The sequence below is a fragment of the Pelophylax lessonae genome (genome assembly GCF_965119305.1).
Source record: "Pelophylax lessonae genome assembly, chromosome: 4".
Taxonomy (NCBI): Eukaryota; Metazoa; Chordata; class Amphibia; order Anura; family Ranidae; genus Pelophylax; species Pelophylax lessonae.
Genome location: NC_138771.1, coordinates 282,541,134 through 282,557,609, shown reverse-complemented (window position 1 = coordinate 282,557,609; position 16,476 = coordinate 282,541,134). Strand labels below are relative to the sequence as shown.

At 41.7% G+C, this 16,476-nt stretch overlaps 1 protein-coding gene across 1 annotated transcript in view; it reads right to left on the bottom strand.

Annotated features, from left to right (window-relative positions):
• Nucleotides 1–3,840: 3,840 nt before the first annotated feature.
• CEP290 (centrosomal protein 290) overlaps nucleotides 3,841–16,476 on the bottom strand; it is a 255,158-nt gene continuing 242,522 nt past the window's right edge. Inside the window, exons 50-53 of the mRNA XM_082255322.1 lie at nucleotides 13,488–13,561; nucleotides 10,802–10,884; nucleotides 5,255–5,361; nucleotides 3,841–4,036 (exon numbers count right to left, since the gene is read on the bottom strand). Coding sequence (XP_082111448.1) covers nucleotides 3,851–4,036; nucleotides 5,255–5,361; nucleotides 10,802–10,884; nucleotides 13,488–13,561 — 450 coding nt within the window. The 3' untranslated portion in view covers nucleotides 3,841–3,850. The remainder of the gene's footprint in view (nucleotides 4,037–5,254; nucleotides 5,362–10,801; nucleotides 10,885–13,487; nucleotides 13,562–16,476) is intronic.

The window sequence follows — 16,476 nt, the reverse complement described above, 5'->3', positions numbered from 1 at the left end:
AAGAAGTTACAAGCACTAAATATCTGGCAGAAGTGACAGAACTTTTTGTACTTGAAGGAGAATGTACTTGACTGACAAAAAAAAGACACTAATGCAGCCACCACATCTAATAACTGGGAAACTTCTTGGATTTAGCCATACACTACTGTGCAAATGTTTTAGGCAGCTATGAAAAAATGCTGTAAATTATGAATGCTTTCAGAAATAGAAGTGTTTATAGTTAAATCTTTATCAGTCAACAAAATAGAAAGTAAAGGAACAGAAGCGCAAATCAAATCCATATTTGGTGTGACTACCCTTTTGCCTTCAAAAAGCATTTGATTCTTTTAGGTACACATAGTTTTTAAGGAATATAGGCAGGTAAATTATTCCATACATTTTGGGGAACTAACCACAGGTTTAATAAGGATGTGGGCTGCCTCAAATCCTAATGTTGCTTCATGTAATCCCAGAAAGGCTTGATGTTGAGATCAGGGTTCTGTGGGGGCCAAACCATCACTTCCAGGACTCCTTGTTCTTTACGCTGAACATGGTCCTTAATGACATTGGCTGCATGTTTGGGGGTGATTGTCCTGCTTCCAAATAAATGTGGGGCCAATCACACGCCTTCCTGATCGTATGGCATGATGCTTATGTATCTGCTTGTATTTCTCAGCATTGAGGACACCATTGATCCTGACCAAATCTCCAACTCCATTTTCAGAAATGCAGCTCCAAACTTGCAAGTAACCTCCACCATGCGTCACTGTTGACTGCAGACACTTGTACCTTTCCCCAGCCTTTCTGCGAACAAATGGCTTTTCATGTATAGTTGCTTTGCTTAGCCTTGTTTCCACGTTGGAGGTATGATTTTTTTTTTTGGCTGCAATTCTTCCAAGAAGACCACTTCTGGACAGTAGATGGGTGAACCTAGACCCCACTGCTTTCTGATAGTTCTGTGCCGATGGCACTGCTGGATATCTTTCCACGTCTAAGGGAAGTAAGTATGATGTGTCTGTCATCTGCTGCATTGTTTCCTTGGCCGACCGCTGCGTCTACTGTCCTCAACATTGCTCAGTCAATGGTGTCCTCAATGCTGATAAATATAGGGAGATTCTTATCCATCAGCCCCACATGCATTTTGCAGCAGGACAATGACCCCAGGCATACAGCTAATGTCCATGAAGGTGGAACTTCACCCATAACTTGATAAAATATTCTTTAGCAAGAAACATACATTCCACATTAATAATTATGCTATCGAATTTAGTTTGTGCTGTAAACTGGCTCCAGCATTGCTTCAGTGTGTTCTTCCCAGAGGCTGCCATTTTGCTTAAGTCTAGAGCCCTGAACTGCAGTAAATCATAAAGCAGAACTAAACCCATCAATTTTAACAGTTTCAAAAAAATATTTACATTCCTGGAATGCCAGGATTTCTAACTGCCACATGTTTGATTCTCTCAACCAAACTATCAAATGGCAGGTGTCCTCATTAATCACATGTGCATCACCATGGCAGTTGCAGATCAAGCATAAGCAGCTTCCTTGCTTTGCCTTAATTCTGCTTTAAAGCAGAGTTACACCCCAAAGTTTTTTTTTTTAAGATAAAAATACCCCCTGGGACAGGCAGGGCTAGTGCATTTAAGCAACGATAGCCTCTGAACTGTCCCCTGTTTCACTTACCTTTTAAAAATGTCTTGTCCAGCGCTGTCATCTCAGGTGTGGGCAGCTGAAGCCGGGTTCAGCAGGGATTGACGTGCCTGCACTGGAAGTGACAAGCAGGGCTGGTGCAGGTGCAGTGACTCCTGGGAGTGATGGCACTCATCTCCCAGGAGTCAATGCAAACAGGAAGTGATGTCGTGCGCTGTGTCTGCAGAGGAAGGAAGGTAAGTGAAACAAAAATGTAAATTATCCAATTCTTTTTCATTAAAGAAAGCGGATGGTGAAAAGTTGATTTTGAGGGTGGAACTCCGCTTTAAGGATGTCAGCAGATCGGCCTCTACAAATAGAGAGCAACTGAGCATGTGTAGAACAGGGAGAGACAGTGTATTACTAGATTTCATGCAGTATATACTCACTTATTTTTAATGTTTTACATGGCTCTATACCTGCAAGAGAGACTAGCCTGAGTGATCTTACAGAAATTAATTTTCTGACTGAAGTTCCACTTTAGGAACTATCTTCAGCGTAAAGATCAAAGCGTTCTGAAAGTCATGGTTTGATCCCCCCCCCACAGAGCCCTGATCTCTACATAGTCTGTCTAGGATTACATGAAGAGAAAGAAGGATTTGAGGCAGCCTACATCCACAGAAGATCTGTGGTTCTTCAAGATGTTTGGAACAACTTACCTGCAACATTCCTTCAAAACTGTGTGCACAAGCACTATGCGTACCTAGAAAAATTGATGCTAATTTGAAGCCAAAGGGTAGTCAAACCAAATACTCATAGCAGACTAGTGTGCTCTGCCAGCTGACAATCCAGGGAGCTATGGGGACTGGCTCTGACCTTTTACCTGCAAGGTCTGAGATGCACCTAGATGCGTGAACCTCTCCTAAATGTTCAGAGGCTACCAGTTTCCAACGGATTGCCTTTAAAGGAATTAGTGCAGGTGAGAGGGAGAATCGTATCCTAAAGTGCAGGAAGAGCTCCCATTCCTTCTCAGTAGTGAAAACACAACAGTACCTAGGTGCTGTCCAACTGGGTCAGAACCAGGAGACCTGAAACCATCTGGACCAGAAATTAGCCCTGGAGATAATGATTCTCATGAGAGAAACCCCCATGAAAATATAGGGAGAAGCGTCTTTAGTAGCTAAATGATTACACTAAGGAATATACCTAATTCACAGAGGCAGACATGTTAGCATTCTTAAGGAACTAGACCCTAGGGTTCATGCTGCTCTTCATCAGTGACTGATACAAAGCCTTAGACCTGACGCACTTCATAAATAACTGAATACTCCTTGCCTCCTCTTTACCTTGCTCATGTAACTTGTCTGATAAATAAACTCCTTTTCTGACAGATGTTCGGGAGCAGAGTACTTTATTTCTAATCAAGTAGGTCATTGTGGAGGATCTGCTAAGGGTCACATAAGTGATATAAAACCTTGAACAGTTGTAGTGCTAAACAAGACGCAAAGATTGAAAATAATGCATTAAATCATTTCTGTGAAATGATTTATTTTATTCTTTTAAAGTACAAAAAGCATTTACAAATTCTTCTCTATACAAACTCATCTAAAAGAAACCTTCAATATATTATATGTACAGATACGTATAAATTAAAGCTATCTAATACAAAATCCTGACACAGTGAGATTTTCTTCAGTAAAAAAAGTAAGTGCTCATTACAGTAGTAGATGCTGCTTAAAGCTACAACCTAGGCTTTAAACGGTTATAAATTAAGCAATGCAACATTTTTTTTTTGTTTGAAATATTTAGACCTCTATCCATGACTCAACAGTGTTATTTACCACCATTACAAATCCAAAGCAGACAAAATGTTATGGACATTTTGGCTTGAATTTCTATCCATCTTTGGCCAGTTTTAGGGCATAGAAGTGTTCCCTTCAACCAGTAGTTTTGTGTATACACACATTTAAATTTATGCTGTTTGTTGGTAAGTAGTAAAATAGTCTAGAATTTTGGTATATAGTCCGCTGTCCAGGATTGGAAGTTCAAGGGTGGCAAAAGCACACATCTACTGAAGATTCTGCCCTAAATGGGAGGCAGCCTTGTATGCACACACAACATATGCTTGACAAATCTTGTATTGCTCTTTAACCTATTAAAAGTTGGTGTGTATTAAAGGTGTTTTCTGTAACATTACATTTGATGTACATGCAGGTTACATTCCTCCTGGAAGTTGCGGTCCTCAGCAATCCACATTAGCTGGAATGTCTACATGAACCCCAAACTGCTCTGAAAGAGCTTTAAGCTTTTCCTCCAGCAGTATATTCTTTTTAACCTCTTCATTGTAATTATACTTCAGATCTTCAATCTCTTCAAAAAATGAAGGGTCAAAATGATCAAGCTCATTTTTCAACTTTTTGATCTCTTCCTGAAACAAAACAAAAATAAATTAAAGAGATGCTCTATAATTGCTGCTAATATATATATAGTACCTGATGAAGCACTTCACTCAAGATTAATTAAATTTTTGGTGGAGCGTGTAATAGCCTTGCATGTACATAAAACGATACCCAAATACCATTCTGACACACATTCCTTTCCTACTTTTTCGCCACCTCATTTAAAGAAAAAATGATTTCCAACAATGAATCTCATTCTCCCATAATGCATTGTGGGAAGAACAGACATGACCTACTTTGAAGTGCATATATTCTTTATAACAATAGATACAGAGTCCAATACTTGCATACCTAATCTTGTTGAAAAAAAAAAAAAAAAAAAAAAGCCACAAATCCTTCTCGTTCATCCAAGACAAAACTTTCCTTGTGTGTACAATTAGGATATGGCAATTAAGCCTATACAGTAGAACAAAAAAATAAAAACTATCAATTCAGTAAGAGCCCTTTCACACCATCTATTTGTGGTATTGCATGCCAAAGCACATTAAATGTATTGGTGAATTGTGGTGCCATTCATTCTAAATGACACTCCAACACTCCTGTGAACTAACATGCACTGCCACCTTAAGTCGCCATTCAGGCTACTGAACAATCCCTTGTTAGTTTAAACTAAACCACTTGCTGTAGCCATGAAGCAGGCTTTTTCTGCCATAAGGGCCAGTTCACAACATGCCTGCATGTGTGCATTTTACATGTGGATCTGTGTGGTGCGATTTCAGTCCATTCATTTTAAATGGGCTGAAATCGCAACACACCAAAAGTAGTGCATGCACTACTTTTTAAAATGTACTGTAACCCGGATCGCAGGGTACAAAAGTAAGATGCAGGCAAACGCACTGCATTTGTGACCTGCGTTTGGGGTATTAACTTTTTTGATCGTAAAATGGAGTGCAATTTGCATGCAATTTTATTTGCACAGGAACAAACCGTGCGATTCAGATGCAAGCATGGTGTAAACAAGCCCTTAAAGCAGAACTAAGCCCACTAATTGACCTGTTCTGATGAGAGGAAGATGAGGTAGTTGTTGATCATGTAAATGGCCCCTACCAATTACAGCTGAGGATCAGTAGGATAAGAATAATCTTGTCTGTAGAGCGGGAGCCTAGAATTTCCACACTTCTATTTTAACATTTAGATGAAACTAATTTTAGTTTCCTTCCTTTCTCTCATCTAAGGTCTATTTTTACCTTCAAGTGCTGTTTCTCCAGATCTGAAGTCTTTATGTGTGTTTGCAGATCCACTACTTCTGTCATCAGGTTGTGTATTCTCTCTCGTTCAAGTACCTCATCAGACCCTAGAGAACAGCATGGAAGAGCAGTTGCAGTTACATTCAGTCACTCATGTCTAGTATAATATACAACAGAGAAAGCAGATGCCATTCTTGTAGCAGATGGGGAAAAATAATGCCTGTGTTAATACTTAACATCCAGATGAAAGCCAGTACTGTCCTTATGTGGATTTACCATTAAATATTGACGAGAGCATGTCTTCTTAGTGTGCCAGAAAAATCCCCTGGTAGTGGCCCCAGCAATAAGTATTACATAGTAATCTGACTTTTTGACACTATTTTTTAGATACGTTCTGGGTGCCTGGGTTAAAGTGTTACTAAAACCAGGACCCTGCATTTACGATATCTGGTCTCCCATAAAACATGGAAATTCAGTAGTTTTAGTGAATATAAACTGCTAAATACCTTTTCTTATCAGCAGTTAGAGCAGTCTTGTGACTTCTATCAGTGTCTGATTAAAGCTTGTAGAAGGAGTTTTCATTCTTCCCTAATTGTCCTATGAGGCTGCAGGACCCCTGACCCTCTTTCTGCAGAGTGCTGATTGGCCCTGTGATGATCACATGCACTCTCCCAAGAAAATACATTTATTGGTCAGACATTTCACACCAGTGGCCTGCTGGAGGTATTTGTTTAGGGCTCTGGCAGTGCTCATCACGGTGCTCCGTGCACAAAGGAGCAGACACCGGTCCCGCTGAAGGGTTAGGGACATTCTACAGCCTGTCCAGCTCTCCTAGTGCAACTGCCTGTCTCCTGGAACTCCCTCCATGCTCTTGAGACTCTGCTGGGAGAGACAGTTAACATTTTGGATACAGCCAGTTTTGTTGTGCTATCCTGGAGGAGTTGGACTGCCTGTGCAACCTCTATAGGGTCCAGGTATTGCCTCATGCTACCAACTATCAGCAATAACACCTAGTGATCTGGATATCAAGGCTACCACATTGACTTGAGGCTCCCACTTCCACATCTACTGCTGCTGGGAAACAGTAACACAGGATTTTCCTTATTCAACCAGGAATTGCATGTATCTATATGCACAGCACAGACTGTCATAGGTTAAACTGAAATCATCACTCACATTCAACGGATACTTGAACTATTGAATTGCTCTAAGTAAAGAACGTACAGATCCAGTCCATTCCAGCTGCAGCTCACAGATTCCAAGCACGCCATCTGACATCTGTAGGAACTTTAGTTCATATGGTGACCTAACATTTCTTGTTCAGCTCATTTGGTCCACTTGGGGAAATAGAAAGCCCAGACATCCACTGTGAGCTGTACAGCCACTAGGCGCAGACACCACGGTGGTTACCTGGGACTTCTTCAGATCCCATATACTCTGCCCTTTACCAATGAGCTGTTATAATTGTGACCCTTGATTTATGTGGTATTACAGTGTGTTGACCTAGATGTGGTTATATGTATCTGGGCATGCATTTTATGTATGACAACATTGTCAGTCTTAACCACTTAAGCCCCGAAAGATTTTACCCCCTTCCTGACCAGGGCCTATTTTGCAATTCGGCACTGCGTGATTTTAACGGACAATTGCGCAGTCGTGCAACGCTGTACCTAAACAAATTTGACGTCCTTTTTTTCCCCACAAACAGAGCTTTCTTTTGGTGGTATTTGATCACCTGTGCGATTTTTTGATCATGCGCTATAAACAAAAAAAGAGCGACAATTTTGCAAAAATAGCAATATTTTTCACATTTTTTTATATGAAATTCCCAAAGAAAAAAATGTAAAAATCAAAATTTAACATTTTAGGCCAATTTGTTTTATGCTACATATGTTTGGTAAAAAAAAAAAAATCGCAAAAAGCGTATTTTAATTGGTTTGCGCAAAAGTTATCGCGTTTACTAACAAAGGGAAAGATTTTTGTCATTTTTGTTGTTTTTTTTTAACGCGTAATGGCGTCGGTCTGCGATTTTTTTGCGGTAATGCGACATTGCGGCGGACAGATCGGACCCTTGACTGACATTTTTGACACTTTTAGGGTTATCAGTGACATTACTGCAGTAATCAGTGCTATACATATGCACTGTTACTGTAAAATGACACTAGTAGTGAAGGGGTTAACTTTATTTGAGAGGGAGGGGCTGTGTGTGTCCCTAGGGGCGTGATTCTAACTGTGATTGGCTGTGGCTTGAGGTGTAGGAACAATGATCAACGGTCCTACATAGTAGAACCGTATGATCACTGTTCCTACACAGGGGAGAATGACAGGCAGCTTGTTTACACTAGCCGCCTGCCTTTCTCCCGCTGTCACGGACGATCGTGAGTGAGCGGTGGACATCGGGTCTGCCGCTCACACGCGCGGGGAGGTCCGTGTCTGCGCGGGAGCGCGCCCCGGCGGCGCGCGCGCTCTCGCTCGCTCCCCAGAGCCTCACAGGCTAGTGACTTACCGGTACGCCACTTTTCCTGTGAGGGGCTGACCGCCGCATTATATGTACTTGCGGTGGTCGGCAAGTGGTTAACTATTGTCTATTGCCTATCAATTTTTTCTGATTGGTAAAGTTTTTCAAGGGGAGACTGCTGGTTGCTTTATTCCCTTTTCACAATTTTTAACTACTTCTAGGCTTTTCCTATACATTTTCTCCTGCTGCTGACCTGTTCATGTGAAATAGAGAGGAGCCCCACCCCTCATATTGGGGAAGTTGGTACATCTAATGTGCTGGTACAGTATTAACCCTAGCAGTGAGACCCTGATGATTCGTTTTTAGTGCAATTATTGAGGAAATTCAACCCTTCTCCTTTATCTACTTTTGCAGTAGGGGCATACAGCCCCTCAGACTCCCAGGAAGCCCAAAGGGCTCAAAGTATAAGACCAGCTAAGCCTTCTGCATGAAGGTGCACCCCCACTTCTTAAAAAAGGGGGCTGACTGTGAACCCTGGTGGATTCTTGGGTGGGTTGCCTGGCCCCTTAGTTCCAGTGAAGAGAACTCTTAAGGCATCAGCATACCAAGACATTTTGGACAATTTCATGCTCGCAACTTTGTGGGAACAGTTTGAGGATGCCCTCTTCCTGTTCCAACATGACTGCGCACCAGTGCACAAAGCACAGTCCATAAAGACATGGTGGAGGAAGTTGACTGGCCTGACCTCAAACCTATAGAACACCTTTGGGATGAATTAGAGCAGACGCTGCTAGCCAGGCCTTCTCATCGAAAATCATTGCCTAACCTCACAAATGCACTTCTGGAAGAATGGTCAAACATTCCCATAGACACACTACTAAACCTTGTGGACAGCCTTCCCAGAAGAGTTGAAGCTGTTATAACTGAAAAGGCTGGGCCAACTCAATATTGAACCCTACAGACTAAGACTGGGATGCCATTAAAAAGTTAATGTGCGTGTAAAGGCAGGTGTCCTAATACTTTTGACAATATAGTGTATGTTTGGGACTGCTTATGATGAACTGACACTGTTCACACTCAACACTTTGGTATTTATTCTTTTTTCACAATTATTTTTAATATTTAGTTGTTTGTGTTGGGGTATAATTTTTATCGAAGGCTGCAGTGACACTTTTTTGGGTATTAGTATACGCCTTTGGAGTTGGGCTATTATACAGTATAAATCTGCCAGCCATCTACTAGCTTAAGGGCACAGGCAAAATTCAGGTGGTGGTGAATGAACAGGTCCCCTAAAATGGAGCCATGTCCTTAGTCCTGACAAACAGGTTCTGACAGACGGCCATGGATGCAAATGCAGGCTGCATGGTGGAACCTGCCAAGTAGAACAAAGCCCTAAAGCAGGCTTACAAACTCTTCTCCAACGGGTCCTTGCAGACAGTATTATCTTCCACAGGAACCGCTAACATCTTGTTAAAGTGGTTGTAAACCCTTAAGCCCCGTACACACGTACCGAATGTCGGCCGTCTTTTGTCCGGTGCTGTCCTGTCGGTTGAAAAGTGCTAAAGACTGCACACGAATTTTGTCGGCCAACAACAGCCGACTGCAGAAGTGATGTCATGTGATGGTTAACTTTCCGTGTGTTTTTTCTTCTCTGAGCATGCCCAGTCTTGCTCATCTGCTGTTTGTCGGCCAAATTCTGTACTGACTGGCGAACAATCGGCCGTTCTGGTGTTGGCCAACAAAAATTTTAATGCCTGCACACCAGATTCTGTTCGGCCGAAAAGTCGCAGTCGGTTGTCAGAAACATCATACTAACAAGCCGACAATCGGCCGATCGGTCGGTGGCCGAATATTTACGGCCGACAATCGCTACGTGTGTACGGGGCTTTACATATACCCAGTGAATTGACTGGGCTCAGGTGATACACAGAGATAAAACAAATCCTACTACAACAATTATACCTGTTTATCTACAGCCTTCTTTTCCTTACATCCATTCAAAGTGCAGAATTTACACAGAATGTCTAAGCTCTGAAAAGCAGGGGGTGCAGAGCTCTCAGAGCTTATTGGAGGGAAGGGACACACTTTCCCCCTCATACAGCACACAGGAAAAGAGCTGAGGCTGTGAATCAGCTAGAGCCCCCTCCCTGTCACCATTTTTCTCTTGGTGTCTGGAAAACATGAGGAAAATGACTCATGCGATAGCAGAGGAATGAGGCAGCGTACAGAAATGACACATAGTACTCTGGATTGAGACAAGTACACACGGATCTGCTTTGTTCATATTTTATGTGTGAGGTTTACAACCACTTTAAGGCAAGACATGGCTGAATCAAACACAGGGACTGTCAATTTCTGAAGAAAACCCTGCACAATGGGGTATTGTGTAGTAAAATGATTTGCTGGAGTGAAGCCAGAGAGTTCGAGAGAGGCCAGTCGCCTGACAAGTGAAATGGAAAGGTCTTAGCAGGTTTGTACAATAGTAAGGAACTCATGCTGAAGACCTTAGGTTGAGCATCTGCTCTAACAGGCATGAGCACACCATCTCAATAAGGGGAGCAATAGTAACATTACAGTGATAATATACACACACTGTTGAATTGACATGGTCCCTTCTATTTTTGTATGTGGATGATGGCACTGTAATTATTTTAATGATAAAAAAATAAAAAGTTTATCCCAAGCAACTAATAAACTATGTTTTATCCATCAGACCTTTCAACTTTTTTGTTGCCTGTCCCTGGACTCATTTTCTCCTATCAATATCTTTTTGCAAGTGTGGTCTCCAGAACTGGACACAGTCATTTAAATGATGGACATTTTTTTTCCCCTCCCACTATTCCTATTCCCACTAAGCACCAGTGCTGGGATATATATTACTTCCACTGACCTTTTTTGTTGCATGCACTGGTCACAGTCTGGCCCTTTGTTTCACAGTGATGAGTATTTTTTTTTTTTTTTTACAGCCAGGGCTGCGAGTGAAAGCTGAAGACTATTACTATTCCTGACCCATTGGATCGAAAACTACTGTATGTTTCTTATGGCTTTTAAGCAAACCTAATTCATAAAAGGAAAATAAAGTTATGTACCTGATATACCGGTTTTCTGTTTATGCATTTCCAGTTGGTGAATCAGCTGAGTTTTTTCATCTTCTAAGCGTTTATTGGCTAATCTGAAACAGATCGACCATTTGCAAAATAAATGAACTTTATCCAAGAAAAATTAAAGCAATCAATATTTGATGCCATACACACTTTGTACTGATTTATTTAGTGAGAGAATTTTGACCTTTTATAATATCCACCAATAAGGCCCCTTTAACACTTATGCGATTTAAAAGTCACGCGATTTTGGCTGGACTTGAACCGATGCCTATGGACCTCAAAATGCATTAAAATTAGTGATCAATATTGTTTTTTTATTGCCGATACCGATATTTTGGTCATCGCATATCAGTATCGGCTGATATTGGCCAATATTTTCGTACATTAAATTTTTTTTTTTTTTTTACAGGTTCTCTTGTGGAGGGATCAGGGGGTCTAAAAGACCCCAAACCCCTCCTCTGCACTTAAAAGCATTCAAAATGCCAAGTTTGGCTGTTTTGAATGCTGTAATTTTTTTTAATTTGGCGCGGAGTACCCGGAAGTGATGTCATGACATCACGTCCGGGTTTTTACATGGAGACCCGATCAGAGCCAAATGCGGCTTTGATCGGGTCCTCTCTTCGGCAGCGGTGCAGGATGGTTGCCTGGTTGCCCGGGTCTCCCGGTGGGACGGGAGACCCGGGCGAGTCGCAGAAGGAGGCAGGAGGGGGAGGAAACGTCCCCTCCAGCTCCTTGTAATGACAGCTGAGTGGCTTCTCAGCCGCATCATTTGTCATTACAAAAAAACAGCCAACCGTTGGCTATAGATCCCGGTACCGGGGTGATGCCTCTAGCTGCAGGCATCACTCCGGTACAAGCACTTTCCCGAAATATCGGCAATATCGGTCACCTTGGTGGCCGATTCCGATATATCAGGGTAAGTGCAGATCGGCCCTCGATATATCGGCTTTGCCGATAATCAGTCGATCTCGAATTAAAATGGGCCCAAAGTAGTGGAGGGACTACTTTGAAGTCGTACAGCTAAGAACAATACTCATTGGAAATCATGGAGTACGACTTGCCATGCGACTTTGCAGGACAAGTCGCACATGTGTGAAAGGGACCTAAAACTACAACTAATTTTACCTAAATCTAAACATCAGTTTACAAACTTTCAAAAAAAATTTTAAAAATAATTGTCATGAAACCATTACACTTTTAACCACTTGCCGACCGCCTTAAGTACATATACTGTGGCGGTCAGCCCCTCCTGGGCAAAGTAATGTACTGGTACGTCACTCGGCCATGAGCCAATAGGGGGCAAATGCGCGCCGCTGGAGGCGCGCTCCCGCCCCCGCTCGTTCCCTGACATCCCTGTGCAAGTGACCGGCGGCTCCGATGTCCGCCGGTCACTCGCGATCTCCCGCTGGAGAGGGAGAAAGGCAGGCTGCTAATGTAAACAAAGCCGCCTGTCATTCTCCCTGGTGTAACTGCAGAGACTATACGATCCTGCTATGTAGGATCGTATGTCTCTGTGGTTACATCAAAAGCCACGCCCCTTGACAGTTAGAAGCACGCCCCTAGGGACACACTTAACCCCTGGATCTCTAATAAAGTTAACCCCTTCCCTGCCAGTGTCATTTTTACAGTAACAGTGCATATTTATAGCACTGATTACTGTAGTAATGTCACTCGTACCCCCAAAAGTGTCAAAAATGTCAGTCAGGGGTCCAATCTGTCCGCCGCAATGTCGCAGACCCGGAAAAAAAAAAATTGCAGATCGCAGCCATTATTAGTTAAAAAAAAAACAATAAAAATGACATAAATCTTTCCCGTAGTTAGTAAACGCAATAACTTTTGCGCAAACCAATCAAAATCCGCTTAATGCGATTTTTTTTAACAAAAATATGTAGCAGAAAACAAATTGGCCTAAAATGTTAGAACATTTTGATTTTTACATTTTGTTTTTTTTGAGAATTTTATATAAAAAATGTGAAAAATATTGTTATTTTTTCAAAATTGTCGCTGTTTTTTTGTTTATAGAGCAAAAAAGTAAAAAATCGCGCAGGTGATTAAATACCACCAAAAGAAAGCTCTGTGGGAAAAAAAGGACGTCAATTTCATTTGGGTACAGCATCGCACGATTGCGCAATTGTCCGTTAAAGTCACGCAGTGCCGAATCGCAAAATAGGCCCTGGTCTTTCAGCAGCCAAATCCTCTGGGCTAAAGTGGTTAATTGAAATGCTGCAGAAAAAAAACAGGAAATGTAATTCTTGATAATTATGCAGATGTAAAAGTGGTAGATTGGACTCTGTCCTAGGCAGAAATTCACCTTGTCCATCCCAGACAAATGGCTCATAAACTTCCTCAGCCCAGTGCCTGTCCCGAATTTGAGAACTATTTCATACGCACCATCTGCAGCTCCCCAGGCATGAGAAAGCTCCAGGAATGTTATGCTAGAGAACATCTGCACATGCAATTGCCCATGTGCATGAGCCCTTACACAGCAACTCCAGGTTGAAGGAGAGAAACTACCAGCAAATGTGGAGGAAGACAGGGAGTGTCACAGAAGCCCTGTGTAGTTTAAGGTTTTCTGGGCTTGTGTAACCACCCATTGTCCCCTGCCCGATCGTTACCTTATCTAAATACAAAACTTAAGTAACTTAAAGACCAAAATGAATGTCATAATTACCTTAGAATCTGAAACTCTCTTGTGAGGCCTTGGTCTGTTTTTGCATCTTCAGGAAAATGCTTCAGAAGCTCAACCTTGTTTAAAAAAATATATATTTTGGTGTTACATGCTAAACTTTAATAGCAACATGTCAAATTTTTCATTAAAAAGATCTGAAAATAAAGAGGAAATTATGCAATTTGGGGTTTTATGTAAGGAACTCAGTGAAATACTGTCTGTAATATTCAAGCACCACACAGTTAAAATCATTAAACCTTTTTACCGGTGCATCGTGTTTTTCCCCAGGATAAGATATGTGCTGATCATGTAGTTTAATTATGTCATGTGTTGCCTTGTATGTACAGCGTATAGTAGAGTAAATCTTCACATTTCTGTGCTAGGAGTTTCTGAATGTTCAATCATAGTGATGCAGCATGGCACTGCACAGGTAAATGTATGACCTCTGTCTGTAATGTGAGATCTGAACATCCTGGGAAGAAACTATATATCCCACAATCCCTGGGTCTCTCAGTCTTTTGCTCTGTAGGTGAGACCTACATAGTAATTAGATCTGACAATGGCAGAGCAATTAACCACTTTAAGACCAGAAGGATTTGCCCCTTAATGACCAGGCCCTATTTTGCGATTCGGCACAGCGTTATTTTAACGGACAATTGCACCATCGTGCGACGCTGTACCCAAAAAAAAAAATTGCCGTCCTTTTTTTTCCCCACAAATACTGCTTTCTTTTGGTGGTATTTGATCACCTGTGCGATTTTTTTTTTTTGCGCTATATACCAAAAAAAAGCAACAATTTAAAAAAAAAAAAAAAAAAAACAATATTTTTCACATTCTGCTATATGACATTTTAAAAAAATAATATTTAAAAATCAAAATTTTTTAACTTTTTAGGCCAATTTGTTTTCTGCTACATATTTTTGGTAAAAAAAAAAAAAAATTGCAATAAGCGTATTTTGGTTTGCGCAAAAGTTATAGCCTCTACTATTTACGGGAAAGATTTATGCCATTTTTAACGTTTTTTTTTTTTACTAGTAATGGCGGCGATCTGCGATTTTTTGCGGGACTGTGACATTGCGGTGGGCAGATCGGACCCTTAACTGACATTTTTTTACACTTTTGGGGGTACCAGTTACATTACTACAGTAATCAGTGCTAAAAATATGCACTGTTACTGTAATAATGACACTGGCAGGGAAGGGGTTAACAGTATAGGTGATCAAGGGGTTAAATGTGAGCCTAGGGGAGTGATTCTAACTGTGGGGGGGCGTGGCTTGTGAAATGATCATAGAGACCTGTGATCATATATAAAAAGGATCACAGGGGCTCTGTGATCATTTCAGGGAAAACGGTCAGCTGTGTTTACAACAGCCGACCGTCCTCTCTCAGCGGGGCGCGATCGTGGGTGTCAGGCGGCAAGTGGAGCCGCCTGACACCCGCATCGGCTTCCCCACTGACGATGTGGGGCGGGAGTGCACTGCCTGCGGCGCGTGCTTGCCCCCTAGCTCCTCCCAGGCGAGCGCCGTAGATCTACGTTGCTTTGCCTGAACAATCCAGCCTGCCGCAGTAAATATACAGGAGGCGGTCGGCAACTGGTTAACAGAGATCACTATGCTGGAGGAGATGCATTTTCATCACATTATCACTCCCATATTTGTGATGCAACATAAAGGAAATGGCGAGGCATGCATTGGATGCCATGTGACCTGGAACAAGAAGTTGCCTGTCCCTCTGGTGAATTGATCAACCATGACACTTCAAACTATGGCCACAACATGTGAGCCCATCAATACAAGGTAAGGCAAACAAACCACACAGGGAGTATAACTATTCAAGCAACACAGGGAAAGCCGCTCAGGTGAGGCACAGATATCCAGGTGCTAGTCGGATCCGCCATCCAGTAATCAAGCTTCCAAAGAGAAAAAGTGACCGCACTCAGAGATGAATGAACTAGAAGTGTTTATTCCCATTCATAAAAGACAACAGTGCATCGAATAGACATGGACACGGTTGACGCGTTTCACGACTCTGTAGGTCGCTTACTCATAACGAGTACAACTACACCAATATCTCATTAAATCAACAAAAAACATTCTGAAGTGTACAGTGCCTTTTAGACTCCAGTCACACTACCGCGACTTGTCAGGTGACTGGTCAGCCTGACAAGTCGCGGTCCATTGTGTGCTATGGGAACCGTTCTAATAGGAGCGACTCAAGTCGCTCCGACTTAGAAAAAGTTTCCTGTACTACTTCGGGGCGACATCGGAGAAACTTGCATAGACATTCATTATATGAAGTCCGTGCAAGTCGCGCCGAAGTCGCGGTGCACGCGACTTCACAGGTCGCCCCCGAAGTCGTGCCGCGTTAGTGTGAACCGGCACTTAGACAACACTTGACTGGATACTATTGATACATTTACATTTTCCTCCCTTGTTTAGATACCTGCTTAGAATAGGCAGCAAGCACTGGAAGAATAATTATAAAACATGCAATTTATGCAAATTCATCAATTTTAACACGGATAATAAAGTAATAATATAAAATACCACATTTATAAACTGCTGCACCCAAGTTTGCAGTTAATGGTTTTAAAAACATTTCCAGTGATATCGGTCTTCTTTTTCTTGTGATGGGTCTCTTTTTAATAAAAGCTGGGTCGGTTTTTCATTAACTACTCTGCTGTTGCCTTCACTATGGGTATAATTGAATTAATCTTGAGATTCATTATAGTAACTGAAGTGTGGATTTCAAAGACATTCCCGCACTTCTGTTCTCCTTAATTACGTTTATTCATTCTATAGAAAAACATGGCAGCACAGCTATTACATTCTTCTTTAAAATCATCACATGCTAATATCTCACAATATTACCTGAAATATGCAATGTGTAATGTATGTGACACTGCTGGTAAATGTATCAGATCCTATTTATCTGTTCTGACCCTGCTTTGTGTCATATAAATGATGTGACTTCTGAAGGTAATTGGTTGCAC